At 38.4% G+C, this 25961-nt stretch overlaps 1 protein-coding gene across 1 annotated transcript in view; it reads right to left on the reverse strand.

Moving 5' to 3' along the window:
• The window catches only part of PIK3C2G (phosphatidylinositol-4-phosphate 3-kinase catalytic subunit type 2 gamma), a 289697-nt gene that overhangs the window by 240169 nt on the left and 23567 nt on the right, over positions 1-25961 (reverse strand). The window contains exon 5 of the mRNA XM_036301543.1: positions 15150-15264. Coding sequence (XP_036157436.1) covers positions 15150-15264 — 115 coding nt within the window. The remainder of the gene's footprint in view (positions 1-15149; positions 15265-25961) is intronic.

A 25961-nucleotide genomic window follows, 5' to 3' on the forward strand; every position in this document is an offset into this window, starting at 1 on the left:
CCGATTCTGAGAAGCAATTAGTACTATCAACCTAACTTACTCTCTTGAAGCTTCTTTTCCCCAGTGTGTTGAAGTTTGGGCCCTGTACCCTAGTCCAATGAATTCAACTTCAGATATGACTGCTGCTTTCTCAAACTGACATTATTTTACCCACCAGGTAAAACAGATGTCCAGTAAATATGAATTTCATATAATAATGAATGAAATTTTTAGTATTATTGTCTTGTGTAATATTTAATGTGTACTTATATTAAGAATTAAAAATTAGTTTTTTTGGAATTAAAATTAACTGAACATCCTGTATTTTTATTTCCCAAATCTTCCAATTCTACGACTTTCTAAAAGGAAAGTAGTTATTTCCTTATCTTTGCCTATGCATGTGTGTGTGTGTGTGTGTGTGTGTGGTAGGGACTGGTAATTATCAGATAGATATTTTGTAATTATTAGATTTTAGAAGGATTTTACCCTTTTAATTTTTCTCTTTTTAAAATAGTTACATTGCAGGAATATATTCTCATGGAAAACTTCTGAATTGTACTAAACTAGACAAAACAAAACAAATAAGACAATTTTTCTTTCTCTTTTTTAAGAATAGCAAGAGTTTATAGCACTTTTTTCTATTTTGTAGGCTAAGCATACACATATACTGTATTTCTGTTAAAAACAAGATTGTTTGATTTTAATTTAGCCTGTAGCTGAATTTCTCTTGTCATTTTCTGAGACTTTGCCTATTAATCAGAAAATTTAAACTGTTCGACTCATAACAATTCCTTCTCCTATGTTAATGTAGATTTATATTAACGATATATTTTTTAATTATTTTCTTTTATTTATTGGAATTGAGTCTTCTTGGAGACCCTGTACCTTTAGAGGATTGGGAGACAAATATATATTTAATCTTCCAGTGCTTGCCTAATTTTTAAAATGTGGCATATCTTAACATTTTTATTCCAACATCAGTTTAATAATTATGTATATCATATTCTCAAATATAACTTAGACTTGTTCTATTCAGTTCTCTACACTTACCCTACAATTTCCTAAGTAGAGATCATTTAAATTTTAGTTTCAGATTCTTTTATTACTTAACTGAAAAAAAATCAAGAAAAGTAGTAAATTGGTTGATCAAAAAGTTAAGAGATAGAAATGATAAAAACAACATATATCTTAAATCATTTTATCTTTAAGCTTAAAATACCAACACAGCGTCTCAATAGCCAAAGTTTCGATATTAGAATAAAGAAGGCCTTTGATATAGGCTGAGGGTCTGTTGATTAAAATTTTGTGTCTTGTTTCTGGCAATTATCTCTTAATTTCCAGTTTTAGCTAATCTATTTATTTTTAAATTTTATTTTTTTCAATTATAGTTGATATACAATATCATATTAGTTTCTGGCATACAACACAGCAACTAGTCAACTCTACCAGACCTTATGAAGTGATCCCAGCAGTAAGTATAGTACTCATCTGGCCCCATACATAGCTGCATAGTATTACTGACTGTATTTAACATGCCACACTTTACAACCCTGTGACTTTTTCATAACTGGCAATTTGTATTTATCTCTTTCACCTTTTTCACCCATCCCCCAACCCCTCAAACAGTTCAGCTTCTTTAATAACGAGAATATGCTTGGGCTGGAGGAACAACAGGAATGGAGAACTGGTTTAGACTTTTACAATTTTTGTTCTAGTCTTTTCAAGGGATTTTTTGTTGTTTTTTGTTAATCCTCCCCTGAGGATATTTTTCCATTGATGCTTAGAAAGAGTGGAAGGAAGTGGGAGGATATTTTTCTAATGGTTCTTAGAGAGAGGGAAACATCATGTAAGAGAGGCCTATCAACCGGTTGCTTCCCCTACACACCCTGCCTGGGGCTGAGGCTTGAGCGTGCAACCCAAGTACATGCCCTGGACCGGAATCAAACTCGGGACCCTTCAGTCTGTGGACTGATGCTTTCTCCGTTGAGCCAGACCGGCTAGGGTTTAACTGATTTCTTCCTCATTTAATTCAGCATAAATGTTTTGAATGATTACTCTTTATGAATGATCTTTAAATAATTCGATTTAATTATTTCATAGCAACACTAACTTACTTACTTGCTCTTTATGCTTATTTCCTTAATCGATCTGGGATGCATTTGTTGAGTAAAATTGATATACAGCCTCAATTTAAGACATTTCTTTCAACATAATAGAAACTTCCTTATACATTCCTAATTAATATGAGCATCTTTTCATCTCTGACCTATTTAACACATGACCAATTTTTATAAATAGCCCATCTGTTACTGGACTCTAAGCATTCCATTAATCCATCCATCTATTCTTGTGCCAATATCAAATTGCTTCAATTATTTAATTTTACAGCATATTTTGAAGTGTGAAATTGAGTGAAAGCCACCATTTGAAAATATATTATCTATTTTTGCCCAATTTCACTTTAACAACAATTGTAGAATTAGTGTGCCAATATTAAAGAGAAAATGTTAATATTGTGTTGATTTATCTTTTATTTATGGAGTTATCTGAGAAGAGTTGGCATTTTGGTAATAGTAAATCTTCCTTCCAAGGAAAAGAATATTTCTACATGCACTCTGGTTCTCTTTTATGTCCTTCAGTAAAGTGTTAGTTTTCTCCCACGATGTTTTATAGATCTGTTCTATTATCAATCAAAGATTTTTCCATGATATTTATTAGTGGGGTTTTGTGTTCATTTTGCTTGTGGGATTCTGTTGTAATCCCTAAAGATTTGGTGCAATTTGCCTAAAACAAAATTTTCCATTCCCCACTGCTCATTGTTCTATTACACTGTTATACTTCTCCTTAAGCTAATTTTGAAATATTTTAATTCCTTAGAAAATTGTCTGCTTTTTTGAAAGCTGTCAAGTGAGTGTCCCGAGCCCCTCCTATTTTAACTATCTTTTGACATTTACCTGGGAACTCTGCAATCCCCATGCTATTGACCTTTATTGTTTTATCAAGATGTTTTTCATTAATATTTTTTCCTGTAATTTATTGAGAATTTTGGTGGGTTAGTGGGTAGATTTACATTTTTGTTCTAACATATGAATTCAGTCTTGAAAATATCTAATTATCATTTTAATTAGGGGAGTATCATGTATAACTTTGCATGAAGTGAGATCTCAAAAACTGGGAAGGAAGCATTGTAGCATTGTTCTTGCCCACCTCTCTCATTTTGCAAAAAAGGACTCTGGTTTCAACAAAATAAGACCATAGATTAGAACATAAATATTGGGAGTAAACACAGCACACTTAAGAAATTATTTATAGATTCAAGCATTCCTGCTATAATGTGATACAAGTTTCTTTTTATAAAAGGAGAGGTGAACTGTTCTGCAAATTGTGAGCTACAAATAACAGGCCTCATGGAAAATGAGATTGGGAGAGACCACTGAAATCAGTACAGGTCTCTAACCAAAGCGTGTGTGTGTGTGTGTGTGTGTGTGTGTGTGTGCGCACACACACACACACACAAACACACACGCATGCCTAAATCTTAGTAAAAACACTAGCATTGTTTTAGAAGACACATCTAATTTCACAAAATGTAAAGAAATATATAAAGTAAAAAGGGTTGTAAAATGTATTTAGCTTTGTGGAAGAGGATATAAGAAAGTTTTGATGCTGCTGAATGTAGAGACAACTGAAAAACACACAAATATTGTGCAGAATTCTGTAGTAAGCTTTTTCAAGCAGAGCTTGAGGCCAAGTTAAGAAAAAAAATGCATGTTGGGTGATTGGTCACTTGTCACTGTGTACAACCCTGTCTCCCCCAGCAGCTTCCTGTGTACTTTGCATTAAATCACTGTTAATTAGTGGAGCAAAATATTAATATGCCAGACAAATTCACATGTATTAAGTTGACTTCTACAAACAAACTGATTCATGTACAGGAATATGGTATATTGCAGAAGAGATTGCATTCGCTACGTCATTTCACCAGGCATCTTTTTTAAAATACTATGTAGTCCTTTTTGTGTGTTAGCAATAACAAAAACTATTACTAAGCCAGAATTGTCACTTAAGTCTTTGGTTATTTAAAGGGATGCAGAGCCTCTAATAACATCACACTTTCTAAGATGTGTAAACTACTGTTCACCACTTTGCCATTACTCTATTTGGCAAGACCGCCATGCTGATGAATTTGTTTTTGATGATCCAAGGTTAGCCTCTCCAATATAATAACCACTAGACCATTGTGGCTACTGAGTACTTGCAATGTGCCTAGTTCGAATTAAGATGTGCTGTAACCACTGTATATATTCTTGAGGGGGGGGATAAGTAGTTTTTTTTCTCAATAAAATTAAGTATTTAATTTAGCTAATTTGAACAAATTGATTATTTTCAACACATTCAGAACACCCTAAGTATTTCAATAATATAATCTACTAAGTTATATCTGTCTAGACCAGTGGTTCTCAACCTGTGGGTCATGACCCCTTTTGGGGTCAAACGACCCTTTCACAGGGGTTGCCTAAGACCATTGGAAAACACATAAAATTACATATTGTTTTGTGATTAATCACTATGCTTTAATTATGTTCAATTTGTAACAATCAAATCGGGGGTCACCACAACATGAGGGACTGTATTAAAGGGTCGAGGCATTAGGAAGGTTGAGAACCACTGGTCTAGACCTACTTTGAGCAAAGAAATACATTAAGGTATATTTCTCTTTTATATGACTTTGCTCTTCCAATGATAAACTATTATCTTAAAATTTATATACTATAACCTAGCCTTTTCCTTACTCATAATTAAGTCTTATTTTTACTTTGAATAAAAGGCAATTTCAATTTATAATAAAATCTTTAAAGAATAAATTAATGCAAATTATCACAGGATTAGCTAAAACATTTTTTTAATAGTAAAATTTTCTTAAGAAGATTATTTTAAAATTCTAATTATATTTAATTCCTGAAGAGGACTATTTCACTCTAATCAATGGTATTCAACATTTTCTCTATTATGAGGGATCAGAAGACAGAAAAGAGACCCACAAGTAGACAGCTAGATCATACAAATTAATGCTGGTGATGAATAAAGAGGTAAATACTGTCTTCATAATTTAGGTTTAAGAATCTATATGACAATTTCAAAGGAAGATTATTAATGAGCATAGTTTTCCTTTTATATCTTCTTCTTCTGGGTTCTAACATTCTTTGACAAAAGTCAATTAAAAAGTAAAGAAAAGTTTTGTTTTGTTTATTTTTAAAAATCAAGGACATAAAACCTGGCCCTAACTATAAGCCTAAGCAGGATTTTCAAGGAAGATTATTCTGTTCCTCTAATTCTGCACTTGAGGTATACTACTAACAACACATTCATAATTTACTCAGCAAAAGCTTTTAAGTGCAATAAATTTTATTGTTTCATATTGCAGCTAATAAGGACAATTATTTTCAATTTGAATTAGAGAGTAAGACCAACAGTAAGATTTTTGATAGAAGAAATTACTTAAATCACATAAGTTAAGAGTAAGAAACACAAAACCATGCACTCCTACTAAATGGGCTAGATAATCTATATATATAAAAGTTTAAGCGACCGGCTGACTGTTTGACCTTCTGACTGGTAGCTATGATGTGCACTGACCACCAGGGGGCAGATGCTCCATGCATGAGCTGCTGAGCTGTGGTGACTTGGCAGCGGAGGTTCTTGGGTGACACACCTAGAACCAGAGAGGAGGGAGCCTGATTCCAGGGTGCATCACCTGAGAATAACCCTCTTGCAATCTTGGACCCCTTGGGGGATGTTGGAGAGCTGGTTTAGGCCTGATCCCCACAGGCCAGGCCAAGGGACCCCGCTTGTGCACAAATCCATGCACCGGGCCTCTAGCCCATTGGCTCCCCACTTAGGGTCTGGCTTCCCGCCAGGCCTCTAACCCACTGCAGAGGTAGTGGGTCTGGCCCTTACAGAAACTTTTTGACTCGATTAGCTAAATGATGAGACGTGCAGTACCTACTGGCTGCAGCCCCCACCCATCCATTTAATATTGATTTCTAGTAGAGGCAGCAAATTTTCCCGCTACCACTTTCAGCTGGGCTTTTCCTCTTCCAGGAGGACAGTGGCGCCAGCATGCAACCTGCAGGGAGGGGAGGAGGCGAAGGAGCATCTCAAGTGGGAAGAAGGAGGTTCCTGCCACCACAGCACTCTGCCTGCGTAGCAGGGCCTGGGTGGGCACCTGACAGTGAGCAGAGTCCTACCCTCAACTGCTAGATTCCAGGCTAAGTAAATCCTGTTTGCTAAATAATTGCATTTTGCAGAAAAATGCCCACAAGACGTCAGTTACTGCCAAACTTAGGGTAAAGTGAGATGAAAGAAGCGAGACAGATACGGAGAGAAAGTGACATAATATTGAGAAAAGAGAGAAGGGATCCCTATTCCGGGGACCCCTCAGGGGTTGTTGGAGAGCCAGTTTTGGCCCAATCCCCACAGGCCAGACAGAGGGATCCCACCAGTGCACGAATCCATGCACCGGGTCTCTGGTAAGATATAAAATTATGAACTAGCACTAAACTTCATATATTATAAATATATTTATAAATAAAAAAACTCATGAGATGGTTGCAAGTCCAGGTGAAGGTATGGTTATTGTTACTCCTGGATGCAGAGCAGGGTGCAGGGCCACCTTAGGAAACAGTCCAGTTGTCCTCTATTTGTCCTGCCCTCAAGCCTGCCTCTGTAGAAGCCCAGTCGAGTGTCTACTGGATAAGATCATGGGAAATAGGGAAATGGAATTAAAAAGAACACTGCTACCATGGGAATTAATGTGGGGCATTCAAGACCAGAACATGAAGGGAGCTGTTAATATTTTTTTGAATGAACAAAATGACTTCTGTTATTTCTCTATTTAATTTATTCTGACTTTATTTGGCTTTGCATGTGTTTCTTTATATCTCTGACAACTTTGTATTAAGCTACCATAAGCCTAGGAAAAAATTAATGAATATTCTGTTCTAATTCTTTAATTTACTCTTTGGTAATAATACATTATTTAAAACTGTTTATAAAGCAGTTTTTAAGACTATATTTGATATAATATCTCATTTTTGAGAATAGTTATGCAAACATGATATAAATTTTTGTTATTGTGCTTATAGAAAAAATTAACCGGGAGAGGGAGAGGGAGAGGCAGAACAAAAGCGAGAGAGAGAGAGAAAGAGAGAGAGAGAGAGAGAGAGAGAGAGAGAGAGAGAGAATGAAATATTGTAATCGACAGAAAAAGTTTGTGATACTAAATTAAGATGAATGTTAAATAAGTTGCCATAACACTCTAGTTGATTTATCAAAATGAATTTTGGCTTGCTAGGAACGTTATCTTTCTTACTTTTGCAATATGTCACAAACATGTAAGCTTGGTGCATAGTCTACATTCTTAGTTCATTAATAGCCTCTAATATCTTGCTACTTGAAATGTGAACAGAGGACCGTGAACATCAGCATCACACAGAAACTTGTCAGGAATTTAGCCTTGTCTTGGGACCCAGCCCAGAACAACTAAAAGAGAATGTTTTTTAACAAGTTCCTCCGGTGGCTAGTATACACATTTAGGTCTGAGAACACTGTTTTAACAAATCAATATAAATGTAAATAAATGTGTAGGTTGTGCCTATATATCTATTTACCTACCGACCTATCATCATCATATTTATTTATATTAGCTCCCTTTTCAAGATTTTATGTATTTACTAAACTTAGTAAAAAAAAAGAAAGAAAAATATGACTTAAGGAAGAAGTGAAAAATAGAGCATTACAAATATACCATTGTCAAAATTGTAAAACATATACTGACCATTGACATTTTAACTGTTTAGCTACTTCTGCAAAACTTGATTAATTTGACTGATTCAGAAAGTAGTTACTTATTGTGACTATTTTTTTCTTGATTTTTTAAAAATTTAAATTCTTTATTTTTTAAGTACTACATGAGTCTCCTTTTTCCCCCATTGACCTCTCCCTGGCTGCTCCCACCCATCAGAACATGCCCTCACCACCCTACTGTCTTTGTCCATTGGTGATGCTCATATGCATGCATACAAGTCCTTTGGTTGATTTCTTACCCCCTCACCCCCTGCCTTCCCTCATAGGTTGGACAGTCTGTTCGATTCTTCTATGTCTCTGATTCTATTTTTGTTCATCAGTTTATGTTGTTCATTGTATTCCACAAATGAGTGAGATCATGTGATATTTATCTTTCTCTGACTGGCTTAAATTGCTTAGCATAATGCTCTCCAGTTCCATACATACTGTTGCAAATGATAAAAATTCATTCTTTTTTCACAGCAGCATAGTATTCCATTGTTTAGATGTACCACAGTTTTCTAATCCACTCATTTGCTGATGGGCACTTAGGCTGTTTCCAAATCTTAGCTATTGTAAATTGTGCTGCTATGAACATAGGGATGCATATATCCTTTCTGATTGGTGTCTCTGTTTTCTTGGGATATATTCCTAGAAGTGGGATTACTGGGTCAAATGGGAGTTCCATTTTTAATTTTTTGAGGAAATTCCATACTGTTTTCCACAGTGCCTCACCAGTCTGCATTCCCACCAGCAGTGCACGAGGGTTCCTTTTTCTCTGCAGCCTCGCCAGCACTTGTCTTTGCTGATTTGTTGATGATAGCCAGTCTGACAGGTGTGAGCCGGTACCTCATTGTCATTTTGATTTGCATCTCTAGGATATTTAGTGACTTTGAGCATGTTTTCATATGTCTCTTGGCCTTCTGTATGTCCTCTTTTGAAAAGTGTCTACTTAGGTCCTTTGCCAGTTTTTTTTTTTTTTTTTTTTTATTGGATTATCTTCCTTTTGTTAAGTTGTATGAGTTCCCTATAAATGTTGCAGATTAAACCCTTATTGGAGATAACATTGGCAAATATATTCTTCCATGCAGTGGCTGTTCTTGTTTTGTTGATGGTTTCTTTCACTGTGCAGAAACTTTTTATTTTGATGTAGTCCCATTTGTTTATTTTCTCCTGAGTTTCCATTGCCCTAGGAGCTGTATCAGTAAAGATATTGCTACAACATATGTCTGCTATTTTGCTGCCTATGATTCTTCTAAGATTTTTATTGTGACTATTTTAAAAGAAAACTCTACCATCTGGATGACACAAAGGAGTTTAAATTTGAAGGATTTAAACTTATCTAATCCAAGATAAATGAGAAAGTGCAAAAAGTAGCAACTAAATATTATGCATCTCTTTCTAAAACAGGACAGATGAAGAAGCATAGTTCTGATAATACAAGAAAAGCTTAAAATGAAAAATCTTTCTACATCATACTATAAAAGTAACAGTATTTTTTGTGAGAAAGAGATATCTTTCTACTTAGTTCATTATATTTTAACAACTATATATTTTTAATTTATTAAGTCCCACACTGTACAGGAACTCAAAGCAATCCATACATAATGAAAAAAACTACTAGAGCTTAATAAAAATTTTACATTTGGAATTAAAAATTACTAAACAGTAATTCTAAAGCCCATTTGTAAAGTAGAAAAATATATTAATAATTTAATTTTTAAAAGGTCAATAAACTGAAGTCAGAAGTTAAACCGAAATGTGGATGTTTGAGTTCGAGTTCATTGTCTCTCAAAATCAAAGAATGAAGTCGTGGACAAAAATGGTTAATGGAGGCAAAGTTTATTGAGAGCATCATGCAAATTAAAGTATATTAGTCCGTGTGTAGAGTCCCACATGGCCATAAGCCACATGTGCACAGAGATGTGCTCCCCCCGCCACAGGAACATCAGGAAACATTGTGTTCCCAGGGTAAAGAGGGAGGGCAAGAGGAAGGACATGTCTTTTAATTTAGGGGGTGGATGCAGCCTTGCTAGTTCCTAATTGGTCTTTTCAAAGAATTCAGCTGTAGGGCGTAGCGGCTAGGGTTAAGCCTTGGACTGACCTGTTGGCAAAGCCACAAACAGGTCCCAGCTTAGAGGGCACAGTCCTCTTAGCATAATTAAGCTTGACGTTATGATGCTCCCTAGATCTTACCCGGGTAGCTAATCGGCTGAGGGAGATGTAGCAAGTGCTGCCAAAGCAAGAGAAACTTAGGAGAACATTGTAACTATGCTGACCACTACCTTGTTTACCTCTGGCTATAAAATAAAGGCTCGGCTTGCCTCTGGATCTCTCTGTGGCCTCAGCCAGGCACAGGAAGATCCACCTAGACCCAGCTTATTTTTTGTCTGTCATTTTTCCATCCTTCACCACCCTCCCGCAGGCTCGCGGAACCCTTGGCTGAGCTGGCTCGGCACATTCAGCCTTAATAACATTCTTTGGATTAGTTACAGTATATGCCTCACTGTATTGTATTGGTTATCTGCAAGCTGCCTGTCTTAGCAACATTCATAAATTTTGAAGCTTATGTCTCTTTTGCCTGCCCTTCCTTCCAGGCCCCATTGGGATGTCTTAGTAACTCCACCTAGTTGGGTTCCCAGTTTTTATTCCCGCCCCCAAAGGTCCCAGTCCCTGTATGTTTAGTTTCACTTTGTCTCCTCAAAACAGGTTAACTCATTTCTGCAAAGCAACTGTGATAAGGAGTAGCATTATCAATAGAGGATAGAATTTGTTTGATACCATTTATTTGCTTAAACAGTCTCAAAATTCCAAAAACAAATTAACTTTTGTTTAATCAGAAACTGTAAAATGACATTTAAAGTCCACTTTTAGTGATTATAATTTACCTCATTTTGGGTCAAACTACTTCTAAACATTTCCTGATTGTAGATTTTTTAAAAAATTAAATGTCAGAAAATGAGTGTTCTGTAAGTTATGTTTTTTTTTTTTCTTGTGTTTGACCTAAATGCTATGTATTGAATTACAAACCCATGTTTAATGCACAAATATATGATCATTATCCCCAATGAAACATATATTGGGGTGACTTTTATTTTCAAGTTAGCATTTGTCATGATTGGAGGCTTTGCTATAGACTGGAAAGACTATAGGCTTCAGACCCAAATAAAACCCATGCTATCCTTGACTATTGCTTCCAAATTTTTTAAAAATATATTTTTATTGTTTTTTATTGATTTTTACAGAGAGGAAGAGAGAGGAATAGAGAGTTAGAAACATCGATGAGAGAGAAACATCAATCAGCTGCCTCCTGCAAACCTCCTACTGGGGATGTGCCTGCAACCAAGGTACATGCCCTTGACCGGAATTGAACCTGGGACCCTTCAGTCTGCAGGCCGACGCTCTATCCACTGAGCCAAACCAGTCAGGGCGCTTCCAAATTTTATAACATTTAGTAAGTCATTTAATTTCTCTTAGCCTCCATTTTCCCATCTTTAAAATGGGAATAATCATGCTTTTCTTATCTGAGAATGAATGGCGCTAAATATGAAAATTCTAGCTCATAAAAAGCTTTCAGCAGTGAAGTAGATTCTGTTATTGTTGTTGTTATTATTATTATTATTATTACTAATATTATCATCTCCATGCCACTTCCTTAAGCATCCCTACTTTTATCAGAGTTCCAGTTTTCCAAAAGCAAAGTTATCTCTCAAGGTATTAAAATTTTAAAATTCATATTCACCTGAACACCTATTGGTCTTTCTAACTCCTTCATCTGACTTCTTGATACCATCCTCTGTTATTTCCTCATGGAATATGATTCACCATTGACCTGTTCTGTGCCTTCTATCCTTTTCTCTCCATTAGATTTCCCCTCAACCCATATATATATATATATATATATAATCTTATCCACTTTCCAGAATAAACTAAAAAGTCTGAAAAATTAGATACTAGAAAAAATAGTAATGGATATTCTTCTTATTAAAATCAATATATATAGGCTGTTCTCAAATAGTAAGCAAGTCCTAGATATATACATATCTTTAAATTTCCATTAGGGAATAAATGACTATAATTAATCTAAACTAATACTTGGCAACATTCCTCTTTTAATAAAAGCCACATAAATGAAATTTTAATAGAAATAAATGACAATGAAAACAGTTTAGAAATCTATTATGTTCATATTAGCAAGGAAAAAAAGAGTGGAATGATATGAACAACATTTTCAGCAGTCAACAATTGAGCTATCTATTTATGGATAACTTATCCTTAAAAACAGTAATTAAGTCAAGGTCCATTATAAATGTTCTCCACATTAGACTTTTTCAAATTTCTATTCTTCAATTCTTTTGCTTTTGGAATAATGCTTCCTACTGGTAATATTAAATAAATATATTTAATAACATTTCTTGTTTTTTACATCAAATGTTTGACATCAGCCAGATTTACATTCGGATATGTACATTCAGAAGGTGAATTTTAATGAGTACTCAGTATAAGATTGTGTTACTGAAGTGTTTCTCCTTGTTCATTGGATACACTGTCAAAAATATGTTGATGGAAGGAGCAACTTAATCACTGAGTGTTGTCAATCTTTAGATACTCATAGAAACACAAAGGGGAAATGTAAATGGCAATCTACCTTATTAAACATTTTATTCTTTATTTCTTTCCTGCTTAGAATGACTATGCAATACCATCAGACGAATATTTTCTTTCTTATAGTTGTAGTAGAGGCCTGGTGCACAGATTTGTGCACTGGTGGGGTCTCTTGGCCTTGCCTGCACACTTTCACAATCCGGGACCCTTCAGGGTATGTCAGACTGCCAGTTTCCACCCGATCCCCACAAGCCAGGCTGAGGGACCTCACCAGTGCACAGCCTCTAGCATGCATATAAGATCTTTGGTTAATCTCTTCCCACTCTATCCTTCCCCCCTTCCCTCTGAGAGTCATCAGTTTGTTCCATGTTGCCATGCCTGTGCATTGAGCATCTGCCCTCTGGTGGTCAGTGTACCGGTTGAATGGTCAAACAATCACTTAGGCTTTTATATATATACTAGAGGCCCGGTGCACAAAAATTTGTGCACTCGGGGGGAAGGGGGAGTCCCTCAGCCTGGCCTGTGCCCTCTTGCAGTCTGGATCCTTCGGGGCATGTCCACCTGCTGGCTTAGGCCCACTCCCTGGGGGATCGGGCCCAAGATGGCAGTCAGACATCCCTCTGGCAGCCCGGCAGCCCTCTGGAGATGTTCACTTGCCAGCAGAGAGCAGGCCTAAGCTGCAGTCGGACATCCTTAGAGCTGCTGAGGAGGTGGGAGAGGCTCCCACCACCACCGCTGTGCTGGCAGCCGTCAGCCTGGCTTGTGGCTGAGAAGAGCTCCTCTTGTGGGAGAGCACTGACCAGGCCCCCCCAGTGGGGACCCTCATCCCATGAGGGTGTGGCCAGCCTGGGTGAGGGGCTGATGGCTGCAGGTTGGCCACAGCCCCTTCAGGGTAGAGGTCCTCACTGGGGTGCCTGGCCAGCCTGGGTGAGGGGATGATGGCTCTTTGCAGGCTGGCCACAGTCCTCAGCCACCCAAGTTCCCAGTGGAGGCTGCCTGGAAGCAGGTATCTGGGATTTATTTATCTTCTATAATTGAAACTTTGTTGCCTTGAGTGGAGACCACAGCCGGCCAGGGTAGGCGGGAAGCTTGGCTTCCTCCATCGCCAGGGCAACCAAACCTCCTGCTTGCTCCAGCTCCGTGGCTGCTGGCCGCCATCTTGGTTGGGTTAATTTGCATATAGTCACTCTGATTTTCTTGTGGGCATGGCTTGTGAGTGTAGCAGGTCAATTTGCATGTTTATCTTTTATTAGATAAGATAGATTATATTTTCAAGGTTTGTCTTCAAGGAATTTTATGACAATAGTTATTGTGGCACATTAAGAGAAGGTGATTTTTCTACCAAATAAGTATTTGCATTTGACATACATGAGAACAGGCTTTTCTTGTTGTTTTAAAGGCTTCCTGAATAAAGAATAAAGAAGGTATTATAAAATTTACTATTTTTTGGAAATATTATTTGGAAAAATTTATTTACCTGGGTTTTATTAAAATAAGAGAGTTGATGCCGAAACCGGTTTGGCTCAGTGGATAGAGCGTCGGCCTGGGGACTGAAAGGTCCCAGGTTCGATTCCGGTCAAGGGCATGTACCTGGGTTGCGGGCATATCCCCAGTAGGAGATGTGCAGGAGGCAGCTGATCGATGTTTCTCTCTCATCGATGTTTCTAGCTCTCTATCTCTCTCCCTTCCTCTCTGTAAAAAATCAATAAAATATATTTAAAAAAAAAAAAAATAAGAGAGTTGATGATATAAATATAGATTAATTATAGTAATTTATTTCCTAATGGAAATTGAAGGATATGCTTACTATATGAGTATATCAGCCTATGTATGTATTGATATAATTTATTTTAATAAGCAGAATGTTCATTATTATTCTTTCTAATATCTAAACCACTCAGATTTTTTTAAGTTGAATTTATTGTGGTAACACTGGCTAACAGAATTATACAAGTTTCAGGTGCACATTTCTAAAGAACATTATCTGTACACTGTGTTGTATGTTCACCACCCAAGTCAAGTCTTAATACACTCATACTCAAACCCTATGTGATTTTAAAAAATCAGTATTTAATCCTAGCCAGTTTTACTCAGCGGATAGAGCACAGGCCTGTGGAAGAAAGGGTCCCAGGTTTGATTCCCATTAAGGGCATGTACTTCAATTTCAGGTTCCTCCCTGGCATGGGTCCTGGAGTCAGGGGCATGCAGGAGGCAACCAATCAATGTGTTTCTCTCACAAAATAAAAAATAATAAAATAGTTTTAAAAATCAGTAATTAATCAACACTCTAATATTATTCTAAATTTTAAAATTACTTATTACAAAATAATTTATTTTTAAAATAGTGACAAGTGCTAATAAGCTTATTATAGATTAGGTGACTTGGTTTGCTCAGGATTTTCTTGATGTCAAACCTGAAAGTCTCATGTTCTTGGAACCCCCTAAGTCCTAGAAAAGCTGAGATGGGTGGTCATCCTAGTCACAGGTCAATTAAATAAATGTTGCCAAAAGCACACAAAATACAAAATAAAACCAAGAGTTAGACTGTGAATATGATTTATAAAATTTCAAATTCACCTTAAAGGGTAAAAAAAATTGATTTAATTAGTCTGATTAGGAGAGAGTAGTGCTGTACAAAGTCGGATTAAAGGAAAAAAAAGTCAGTGCTGCTTAACATAACTTATAACAATGATCAAAATTTACTTTAATCAGATACTTACTTCTGTAAAAATTCTTCATAGCCACATATACTTAGAAGATAATCTTTGTGGAATAACTGGTCATTTGTCCAAAAATGCAGAATTTCTGCAATTAGGTCTTTGACAAGATAATTAGCTAAAAACAAATGTGAATAACAAAGTTAATTAGCTTATCATATATTGGCTAAGAAAAAGTTTATAAACACAAACAAATGATATACAAATTATGATGGAACTGTCTAGTTTCATCAAGAAACATTAAAATGAGATTTATTAGTTTAGTTTGATGTGGAGATGTTTTTGAAAAAAATTGTATCTTATTTGATTAGTCTATCTTCATAGTATATAATAGAGCAAGGTATCTCATTCCTGATATCAAAATCTTTGGTACATTGTAGGTGTGCATAAAAGTATTCTACTGTGACTACCCTTAGGGATTTCACAGATCCCAATAAAATCACATAGTGATAAGTGACAATACAAGAGTCTAAATTAAATCTGTCAATTCCAATTCTTTTTATTATTTTTATTGATTTCAGAGAGGAAGGGAGAGAGAGATATAAACATAAATGAGGATAGGGGATCATTGATTGGCTGCCTCCTGCATTCCCTAGAGTGGGTATTGAACCTGCAACCCTGGCCAGGAATTGAACTGTGACCTCCTGGTTCATAGGTCTACACTCAAACTGAACCATGCCTGTCAGGCTCCGTTACAATTCTTAATGATTCTAACTCTCTAAAGCTGATTTTTCCTCCTTTCCCAAGTAGAAGAAGCTTTCCAAGGTTCTGCTTTGAACAACATTATAATAACCTTAATGAACATGTATTTTCCTTCTCCACCTTTTCTGGAACTCAAAGTGTAAGAATACTATAATTTAAAGGCTTTTGTTTTCTCATATTTATATTCCATAATCTGCCCCCTAAGCTTTTACATGCATATGCCATTTAATAGTGGCCACAACCATGCTGCATGTTACAATATATGTCTATGAAATATGTTTCTAACTATAAATGATAAATAGTATGGGGCTCATATCTTGTCATAAATGATAATAGTTGAAAATTATACATATCTTATATAATAAAAGCCTAATATGCTAAGTGTCCAGTCGGCCAATCAGCCGTTCAACCAATCAAAGCTTAATATACTAATGATATGCTAAGGCTGCTCAACTGCTCGCTCTGATGTGTACTGACCACCAGGGTGCAGATACTCCAACCGGTAGGTTAGCTTGCTGTTGGGGTCTGGTCATCAGGACTGAACAAGACGGGCCAGACATACCCTGGAGCCCTCCAGCAGTCCCTCTGCAGCTGGCCAACCTCCCGCATCCCTCCCTGGCCCCGATCGTGCACCGGTGGGGTAGACATTTATAGGTATCTACCTCTATCTCTTTCTCTATCATATATTTATATCATATATCAGATATCTGTATCTGTATCTATATCTGTATCTCTATCTATCTCTATCTATCATCAATATCTAGCTATGTCATTTCCATGCTTTGAATGTGACCTTATCGTCTCAATCAATATAAGCAAGTGCAATAGGCTATACTGATGAACTTTAGCCAGTGAGAACTTGAGCAGCCTATTGCAAACACTCAATTGCATTCCTCTGAGTAGTGTTTTGTTAGCAATTATGTGTTTACTTTGCTGTGGCTTCTTTTACTGTCACAACTTTGAGTTTGTAAGGAAAAACTGGCTACTGTGCAAATTATACTGCTGGACCTGTCCCAACAAAAAAGAAAGGATATAATGATTGATTTTAATATAATACATTTTTATGGTAGATTAAGACATTATCAAAGAAATGGTTGGACAAATGGTAAAGATAACCAGGGAATTATGGATTGTGGAAATGCTTTGACATGGAAGAGGATATCTTAAATATACTGCTGGTTGGGAGTATCGACTGAAATAGTATGAATTGAAGTTAGAAAAAGTTATGGCCCCAGGAAAAACATGACTATAAGGGCTTTGACTAATAGGGGAGAGCATTAGCCAGTCTATGACACAGGAAAACATCTTCAAAGACAGCAGTTCACTTTAATTAACCTCACTTCCATTTCCAGGACTGCATCCCTGTGCCACACCGGGCATGCATGAATTCCCCACTTCCACTACAGTCATCTTTCACTTACATCAAAGACTTCATAACCCAGTTTCCAGCTATTATTCCTCTCCTGTTCTTTGCTTTGATATCTCTTAGTACCAGATTTATGTTACCCTGGATGTTTTTTATTACTTCAAGTTTGGTATATCTAAACCTGAATTATCACCATTCTTTTTGCATCCAACCATTAAGAATGTGAGTTAAACTTCTCATCCATTTTGTAAGCCAACAAGAATTATGGCTTTTTAAAAGTAGATTTTATACCTATACCTTCATTTTGGCAGCTTATAGAATCCTTTTCCCACTTCTTGTAGGCTCTCACTCTATGCAATGCTTTTCAATCTGTTGACCATATTGGAAAGGCTAAGGCCCATTTGAGATTCTTTAATTATAGTGCTCTGCACCTTAAATATAATTTTTATGCGTTCCCCTCTATTCCTTTACACCTTTTTGAGATGTAAAGTATCACTGCCTTTTACTAAATCTTACTTCTTCACTATTATCTCTCCTACACTGGTCTCCAGTTCCATCAATTAAAGGCCCTCTTTTTTACATATTGTATATCCTCCCCTTCCCCCGTGAAAGTTGAAATTAAATGGGGCCATTTCAAAATAGATCCTGAAATGCCACTCCAGAAGTCCCTTGCATGTTTTGCTTCTTGAAAGTTTGAGCTGTTTGGACTGGGCCAGACCTTGAAATTGGGCTAACACCAAGATTGTCTTACAAGCAATTTTTGGTAAAGCCATCAGAAGAGCAGACATTCTGACCACAAGGACTGATGATTATGGACTCTCTATCTGAAGATAGAACCAGTAGCCGATGTTATAAAGTTCAAGAGTAACCCAGCTTCACAGTAGCAATAGGAATTCTTTCTTCTTTTTCTTGTAATTATTCCTTTCCTCCTAAAAGCTCCCTTCCTTCATACTGTAATCAGCACACTACTCTATCTGAATCTATGTTTCTCAAATTACCGTTCTTTGATCCCAAATGCAGGTGGTGGCTACAGTTGTTTATATGGAAAAAATACTGCAATAATTATAAAATAATAGTACAAGAATGAACTGTGTTTTGTGTACTCACAACTGTAAACCTACTTTTTTCCCCACCCTTAAACATTATTGCCTCTCATTTTGGCTTTTGAATTTTAAGTTAACATTCTAATCTAACCCTCCTTTGATTCAAATGTATAAAATAAATTGTAAGACCGTCATTCTCAAAAGCTTTTTCTCATTCCGTTGAGCTTTTTGTTTCCCTGCAATTGTTGTCAGTTTGGCTCAAATAAACTTATAAAAATTATCTACACATTTGGATGTTGCTTACATCAACAACACACTATTCGGACTTTGGTTCTTTACAGAACACCTGTATTACTAGTAAAACACTTGTTATGCCCAGAATTCAAGATCCCCAAGAAACCATGCCAGGGAGTCAGTCCGATGCAAAAGCAGAAGGTCCTTTATTGAGTTAGCTAACCCGACCCGGGCCTCCAGTCAACGCAGTGACCGGAAACCGAGTGCGACCCATGTGAAAATCCGGGCTTTCATAGTGAGGGGAGGGGAGCTGGCTGTGACCCTGCCGATTGGCCAGGCGCAAGTCTGAGCAAATGGCCTCTGCCCCATCATTCCCCCCTTGTCTTGGAACTTCCGGCTCAATCATGAGACGGACTGCACTTTTATTTCACCGTCGCTAGGGGCCCGTAGTGAGCACACAGAACTATCAACTGAGCTATTTTATACACTTAACAAATGGTCCGGTGGAAGGGAAAGAAACCATTTTAGCTTTAACAACTTCTATTGAAATAGGATTTTTCTTCTTAAAATTCCTCCATGGCTATTAAAAAGCCAAATAAAGATTATACTGTCCTGATGTTTGCATAAACACAACAAGAATGGTAACTGACTACCTTTGCTGGAATTTCATGGTTGAACCTTAATGTGCCCCGTAGGGCCAGGAAGCCAAGCCATCCAGCTGCCATCAGGCCTGCCTGCAGTATCTGCTGAGTTAGGTGAATCCCTCACCTGTAGCAACTCCACCTGAGCCCATGCTCCAGGCTTTAAGGCCCATCTCAGTAGCCCTCCTACTCGTTGCGGCCCAGAGTGTGTGGGGGTTCTGCAGGGATGCAGAGGCATCTTTACTGCTCCCCTTCTACTCTTACCAACCGCCAGTGATGGTAGGGCATGGGCCTGACGCTCCAGCGCCAGCCGTCTTCAGGGCTCCCAGGCAGGATACCAGGCTTTCTTCGTGGCATTCTTAGTGGCTTCAAGTCTTTAGAGCTCAGATAGGGCTCTTTAAAACATGATACTCCAGTCAAAGTTTTCCGTTAATAAAACCACTACTAGGCACCAGTCTTACTGAATCTATGCAAAGAAACGTACTTACTTAGCATTGCCAGATTTTGGAGGAATTACATAAGGAGAAAAACATACTGATTTACTCTAAGATTTTCTGACTTTCCTTGCTAATTTCTTTTCATGGATTTAAAACAAAACAGTAATTGTTGGTCCATGCCTCAGACTTTCTAATCTAAACAGGCTTTTTCCAGCTTTACTACCCCTGACATGGGCATGGTGACTCAGGCCTGCAAGACAGTATTACAGGCTGTCAACTGTTAGCTGTCTCTCAACAGAGACCAAAACCTGATGGGCACCCTTCCCTGCCCAGTTGGGCACTTGTCCTCTTGGCAGCTAGACACCCTTTACTTTTGGGGGTCACCCCACACAGCTCCCTTCCAGGACAGCCAACATACAGTCAAACCTGCAAAAGAATCAAAGGTCAATATAACATATCAATACAATAAAACATGATACTAGACATGTGATCCTATGAATTGTCCTTGTCATTTTGGAGCCGTGTCCATGAAGGCGCAGGCATTATCTAAATCTATTTAATGTTACCAGCATCACGCAGGTCGAGCACGCCGTAGCTTGAGCTTGAGCGGGTTGCGTGGATCTCGATCGACGCTCTATTTGGTGATGAAGTCTTTCCGGATGGACCCAGGTCGTGACGCCGTCTACCTTGAGAGCGGTGGGGGTCTTCAGCACCACACCCTTCCAACGTGGCTCTAGGGTCTCCCAGCAGTACCTTCTGATGTAGACCCAATCTCCTGGTCTGTGCTGATGAGGAGTTGGGGTTGGGCTGGTCCCATAGATGGCGCGGAGGCGCGACCAAATGTCCTCGTGCGCCCTCTGGAGCCCTCTCAAGGAAAGAGTCCTCCTCTCTTGGAGAACTTCAAAGTCCTGATGGAACCCTGTTTATCAGTTACAGGGCTCTGCTTTCTTGTCTTTCTACCAGTTCCCTTTTTGGCAGAGCAGCAACCAGGCCTCTTTCAAGGGAGTGTGCTAGAAGTGGGTATCAGCCCCTCCTTTGCTAGCAGCAACAGGTACCAAACTCTTTCAGTACATTTGACCAGCTTCATTCCCGCCCACCTTTACAGATTCTAAGGTCCATTGTTTTCCTTTAACCAGCAAGCTAAATGACACTGGCCTGTATTATTTAATTCAGCACAGGCAGGGGGAAGGGCCCATGGAATCTCTGCCCTGAGGAACTGTGAGCCCTACCCTTAAATGTCCCAATCAGACTAGAAAAGTCACAAATATCTTTTAAATCTACCCCAGAATTCCAAAATCCCAACCTAGCACAGAATATACTTCCACATTTATATGAACAAATAATTATACCCAAGTAGACATACAAACATCAAATAAACATTTACACCCTTTTAGTGAACAAGTACCTTTACAGTCTTGGGATCTTGAGCAGACAGGAACAGATGTGGAGGCCTCCCTTTCTCACATCCTAGGACAGGACTTTTGACCTATGTCTCATCCAGATAGAAACGGTCCACATTTATACCACAAAATACCAACAAATCAGTTTCAGTTGTGTAGCCAGTTCGAGTTTTGACTTCTCTCTGGAAGTCTCAGAGATGGTGAATGCCATCTAGAAGCCATTAATCCATTCACACAATCCCCCAAAAGTTAAAGAGGAAGGAAAGAATCATTCAATGTCATTCAAGATGATTTCGGCTAAACAACAAAATTGACAGATTAAACACATTGGAAAACCAAGGCCAGAAGTACCCTCTGACGTTTCAGGGGTACCAAGGAAAGAGAAGTTAGGCCACGTTCAGCCCTTCTCACAATTCACCATTAGTGACCAGTCCCAGCTCACTGGTATATTATTCACTTAACATTTCTTTTTTTCTCCTATCACACCAAGGCCATGCTTTCCAGGTAGCTAGAACTTTTAGCCTTAATTTTTAGGTGATTAGCACTAGTTAAACAATTTTAAACAACAAAGATACATATTTAAGTAAACACATTATCTAGAACCTAGGTTAAACTTAGGCATATCCTGGGTCTCCCAAACACTGAGTTGGCAAGGTAACTGGAGCCCTTTAAGATCAGTATGAAACCACAGTTTCTACCTGAAATCCTTTTAAAGACTTTGACATAACCTTTAATTGTCCTTAGTTTAAGGGAAGCAGGGTTTTCTGGATTTCATTTCTCAATACTTAACCAACAGATTTAATTCTGTCTTCTAGATTTTTCATGAGGCAAATTACTTTTTACTTTCAAGCGGCTCTGGAGAACCACATTTGAGCCTTGCAAGACAGGTTTTTGGCCTCCCTGGTCTTTTCAGATGTAAATTGACGACATTCTTTAAGATTTTCCTGCAGGCAGGAGGCGACTATCTCCTCCCTCCATTAAGAAAAGCTTTCTTAATTAACAAAGGACCAGTTTTTGTGTTTTTTTTTTTTTTTTTTTCCCCTCTTTGGAAAAACTGTTCTTTATTATGGGTTAGGCTTGGGATTTATCCTGCACATTTGAAAGGAGACGCTAGCCCAAAACCCTATCCAAAATCGGACGGTGCGCACATTAGTTTTAAGCCAGCTTTTCTCCTTACACGTGCATAGAAATCCCAGACGCATTTACTTGGGGAGGGGGTGACCTGTTTACACAGACCCTCACTCAGGCGGCCGCCCTACCGCCACACAAAGGAGGGGGGAGGGCAGTCCCCCTCCCTCCACACTCACACACTTTCACCAGACATTTATTCAGAGTTTAAACAATCCATTCAATTCCTAACAACTTCCCCATTCCTGAGGGAGCTCTAAAGCCTCCCCCAATCTCCTTGAAATTATTAATCCAGCAAGTCCACAAAATAAAACGGAAACACAAACAACTAAAGGGCCAAAAAAGTACAGCCTTCCAACTCCATGGAAGCAAAAACCGAAAGCTAGACGATGGCTGCGCGCCAACCAGCAGGAGCGACCCGCCTTTTCTCAGATTGAAGGGTTCCTACAGACCTTCCGACTCCGCAGAAGCAAATTTTCCCCTCTTCAGATGGAGGATGGGGGGGCGCCCCCCGACTCTCCTCCTGCCTGTCTCAGATTAAGGGGTTTCCTACAGACCTTCCGACTCCGCGGAAGCAAAGCTATACCCCTTCAGATGGAGGACCAGGGCGTCCCCCGGCTCCTCCCGCCTATTGATCCTGTGCATCCACTCAGATCATTATTACAGGCATTTACAGGCATTTACAGATTTCAGAAGTGAGCTCACACCGGATAGATACAAAACAAAACACACGACACAAACAAAACATAGACCTACCGCGATCAGTCAGGCCCTCCGGACTGGGGGTCCCTCCTCATGGTGTTGGGGATTCCGGACGAGCCCCCAAAATGTTATGCCCAGAATTCAAGATCCCCAAGAAACCATGCCAGGGAGTCAGTCCGATGCAAAAGCAGAAGGTCCTTTATTGAGTTAGCTAACCCGACCCGGGCCTCCAGTCAACGCAGTGACCGGAAACCGAGTGCGACCCATGTGAAAATCCGGGCTTTCATAGTGAGGGGAGGGGAGCTGGCTGTGACCCTGCCGATTGGCCAGGCGCAAGTCTGAGCAAATGGCCTCTGCCCCATCACACTAATATAAAGTTGCGAAGGGATTGCAGTTGAAGCGGTTCAGAACAAGCCTCCCAAGATGTGCCACTTTGGCATGTGGATTATTTTGAGCTGAAGGCAATCTAGACCCTGTGGGCTCATGAGAAACTTTTATCTCCCCTAAAATCATTTAAATCTGGGCCTTGTCCATAATGAGAGTTAAATTTGGGCCAGGTAAAACTTTTGATGACCTATGCATATGATAGGGCAACCATATTAACTCTTCATCTGCTGGCTTTATTGCCCTGTGAAAGACCTTCCTCTCCTCGGAAGCCCCAAGTCCCTTACCTCATCCTTAGCTCAGAATACCACATACATCTCATTTTAACTTTCTGTCTCTGAACCTATTGAGGAGATAGAGGGAAGCTAGGTAGTCAGGAATGGGGATCCTGTGGGGGACGAGGAAGTAAAACTTGGGAACCCAGTTAGGTGAAATTACTAAGACAACCCAGCTGGGCATGGAAAGAAGGGCCCACACGAGAAAAACTTTAAAAGACAAACTTTAAAATGTATGGATTATTGCTAAAACAGGCAGATTGCAGATAACCAATCACAAAGCAATAGGCATATAAAGCAATCCCAAGGATGTTGCTAAGGCAGAATTCTTTGAAAGAACCAATCAGGAGCTAGCAAGACTGCATCCACCCCCTAAGTCAGCGGTTCTACACATTTGGACGCAACCCCTTTAGGGGTCTAACAACCCTTTCACAAGGGTCGCCTAAGACCATCGGAAAACATATATATAATTAAATATTGTTTTTGTGATTAATCACTATGCTTTAATTATGTTCCATTTGTAACAATGAAATTGGGGGTCACCACAACATGAGGAACTGTATTAAAGGGTTGCGGCATTAGGAAGGTTGAGAACCACTGCCCTAAATTAAAAAGTGCCCACTTCCTCTCATCTGGCTCTCTCTCCTCCTCCCTACACTCAATGGATTCCTGACATTCCTGTGGCAAGGGAACATGTCTCTTGCGCTCATGTAGCTTGTGGCCATGTTGGACTCTACACATGGACTAATAGACATTAACACCCGACTATAACATGGGACGGAAGATCTGGACACTGTCCTGCTCCTGGAACCCCAGCTGCACCTTTCCCAGGACTGGCTGCTCTCAATAAACTTTGCCTCTGTTAACTGTTTTTGTCCATGACTTCATTCTTCAATTTCTTGAGACAGTGAACTCGACTCAAATCTCACATTTTTGTTTCACTATCATGTATGCGGGGGTCTCTGACTCTCATGTATTTGGAGGTCCCATATGTACATGTCATTAAATTTGGTCACTTCTTCTTATTAATATTTTACATTGATTTTATTATTAGACCAGCCCAAAAAACCTAGAAGGGTAGAGGAAAATTTCTTCCTCTCCCACACAGTTTTAGCCACCAAGATTATTTTAAAGTGAAGACATTTGAAATATTTGAACTTTTCTTATCTGACTAAAGCAGGGAAAAATAGATTCCTTAAGCTACCGTTTTTTCATTCTGAGCTAGTTTCCTGCAAATTCCAGGAAGCAGGAAGGAGACAGACTGCCTATCTATTAGTATAAGAAAGCAATATAACTCTCCATACTTTTCTATTAAAACTCTAAAGTTCCCCTTCATTCATCCCAAACACGTTTACATTAAATGAGTATAAAAACCTTTACCTCTGGGCATTCAGCAGGTAAACTATTACTGAGTAACTTTTATGCAAACGTAAATAAGCCTTGTCTTTTCTTGTTAATTTTTTTATTGTCAGTTAAATCACAGTACCTGTCCCCCTTCAAATGTAAATAGAAAGAGAATGGCATAGGCTGGCTACCCTGCATATTTTAATGAATGTGGTCTTTCTCCTCCTTTCTTCTCTACTTCATCCCTTCCTCCTTTTCCTCCTTTTTCTTATAAATACTTTCAATATTCTTGAGGACAAACACATCCTCTTTACTGTTATACATCTCTAACAGTAAACACAATGACCTAATCACTTTACTGAAACTTTTCATAAAAATAAAAAATGGACTTGGCTGATGTGGCTAGGTTGGTTGGAGCACCTCCCATGCACAGAAGGGTCAAAGGGTCACAAGTTCAATTCCTGGTCAGGGTAAGGGTAGTAATCAATCAATGTTTCTCTCTCTCTCTCCCTTTCTTTCTCAAATCAATAAAAAAGATATTTTTTAAAAAATGTTTAAAATTAAAATAAAAGTAAAAAATGAGCTGTGGCTTGCTCAACAAAGATATCTTGGATGCGTGGGGGGTGGGGGAGAGGGAATGTTAGAAATTAAATATTGTAAATTGGAAGAAGAGCATTGGTCTCCCTAGTTCACAATTATTCCCTTTCTGCACTAACTGAAGCCAACACGACCCTAACCACTCTGATTGGATCAAGTAGCAGAACCATTGATTTTGGCTGTGCAGTCAGAATCCTGCTTTTATAAATATGGAATTGGGTCCAATGGAGAGACTGAAATTTCTTTAGGTAGCTGGCCAAATAGCATTTAAGCTTGAGAGCTTGGCTTTACATATGTTCTGGAAAAGCAAGAGAAACGTGAAAGGCAATTATATAGAGAGCAAATGAGGTGAGAGGCATACAGAAATTTTAGACTGCTTGTTTATCTGTATATTATCAAATTTTTGCTGAACTCCTACTCTTAAATTCTGTAATAAATCCCTCTATTCTCTAAAATGCTTATTTTTTTTTCTGCCAAAGCCAGTAGAAGTTGGTTTCTGTTAGTTTCAAACCAGATGGTCCTATTAATATTTGAACATATTGTTATATTTGTAGTCACCTGT

The sequence above is a fragment of the Myotis myotis genome, unplaced genomic scaffold, assembly GCF_014108235.1.
Source record: "Myotis myotis isolate mMyoMyo1 unplaced genomic scaffold, mMyoMyo1.p scaffold_m19_p_3, whole genome shotgun sequence".
NCBI lineage: Eukaryota > Metazoa > Chordata > Mammalia > Chiroptera > Vespertilionidae > Myotis > Myotis myotis.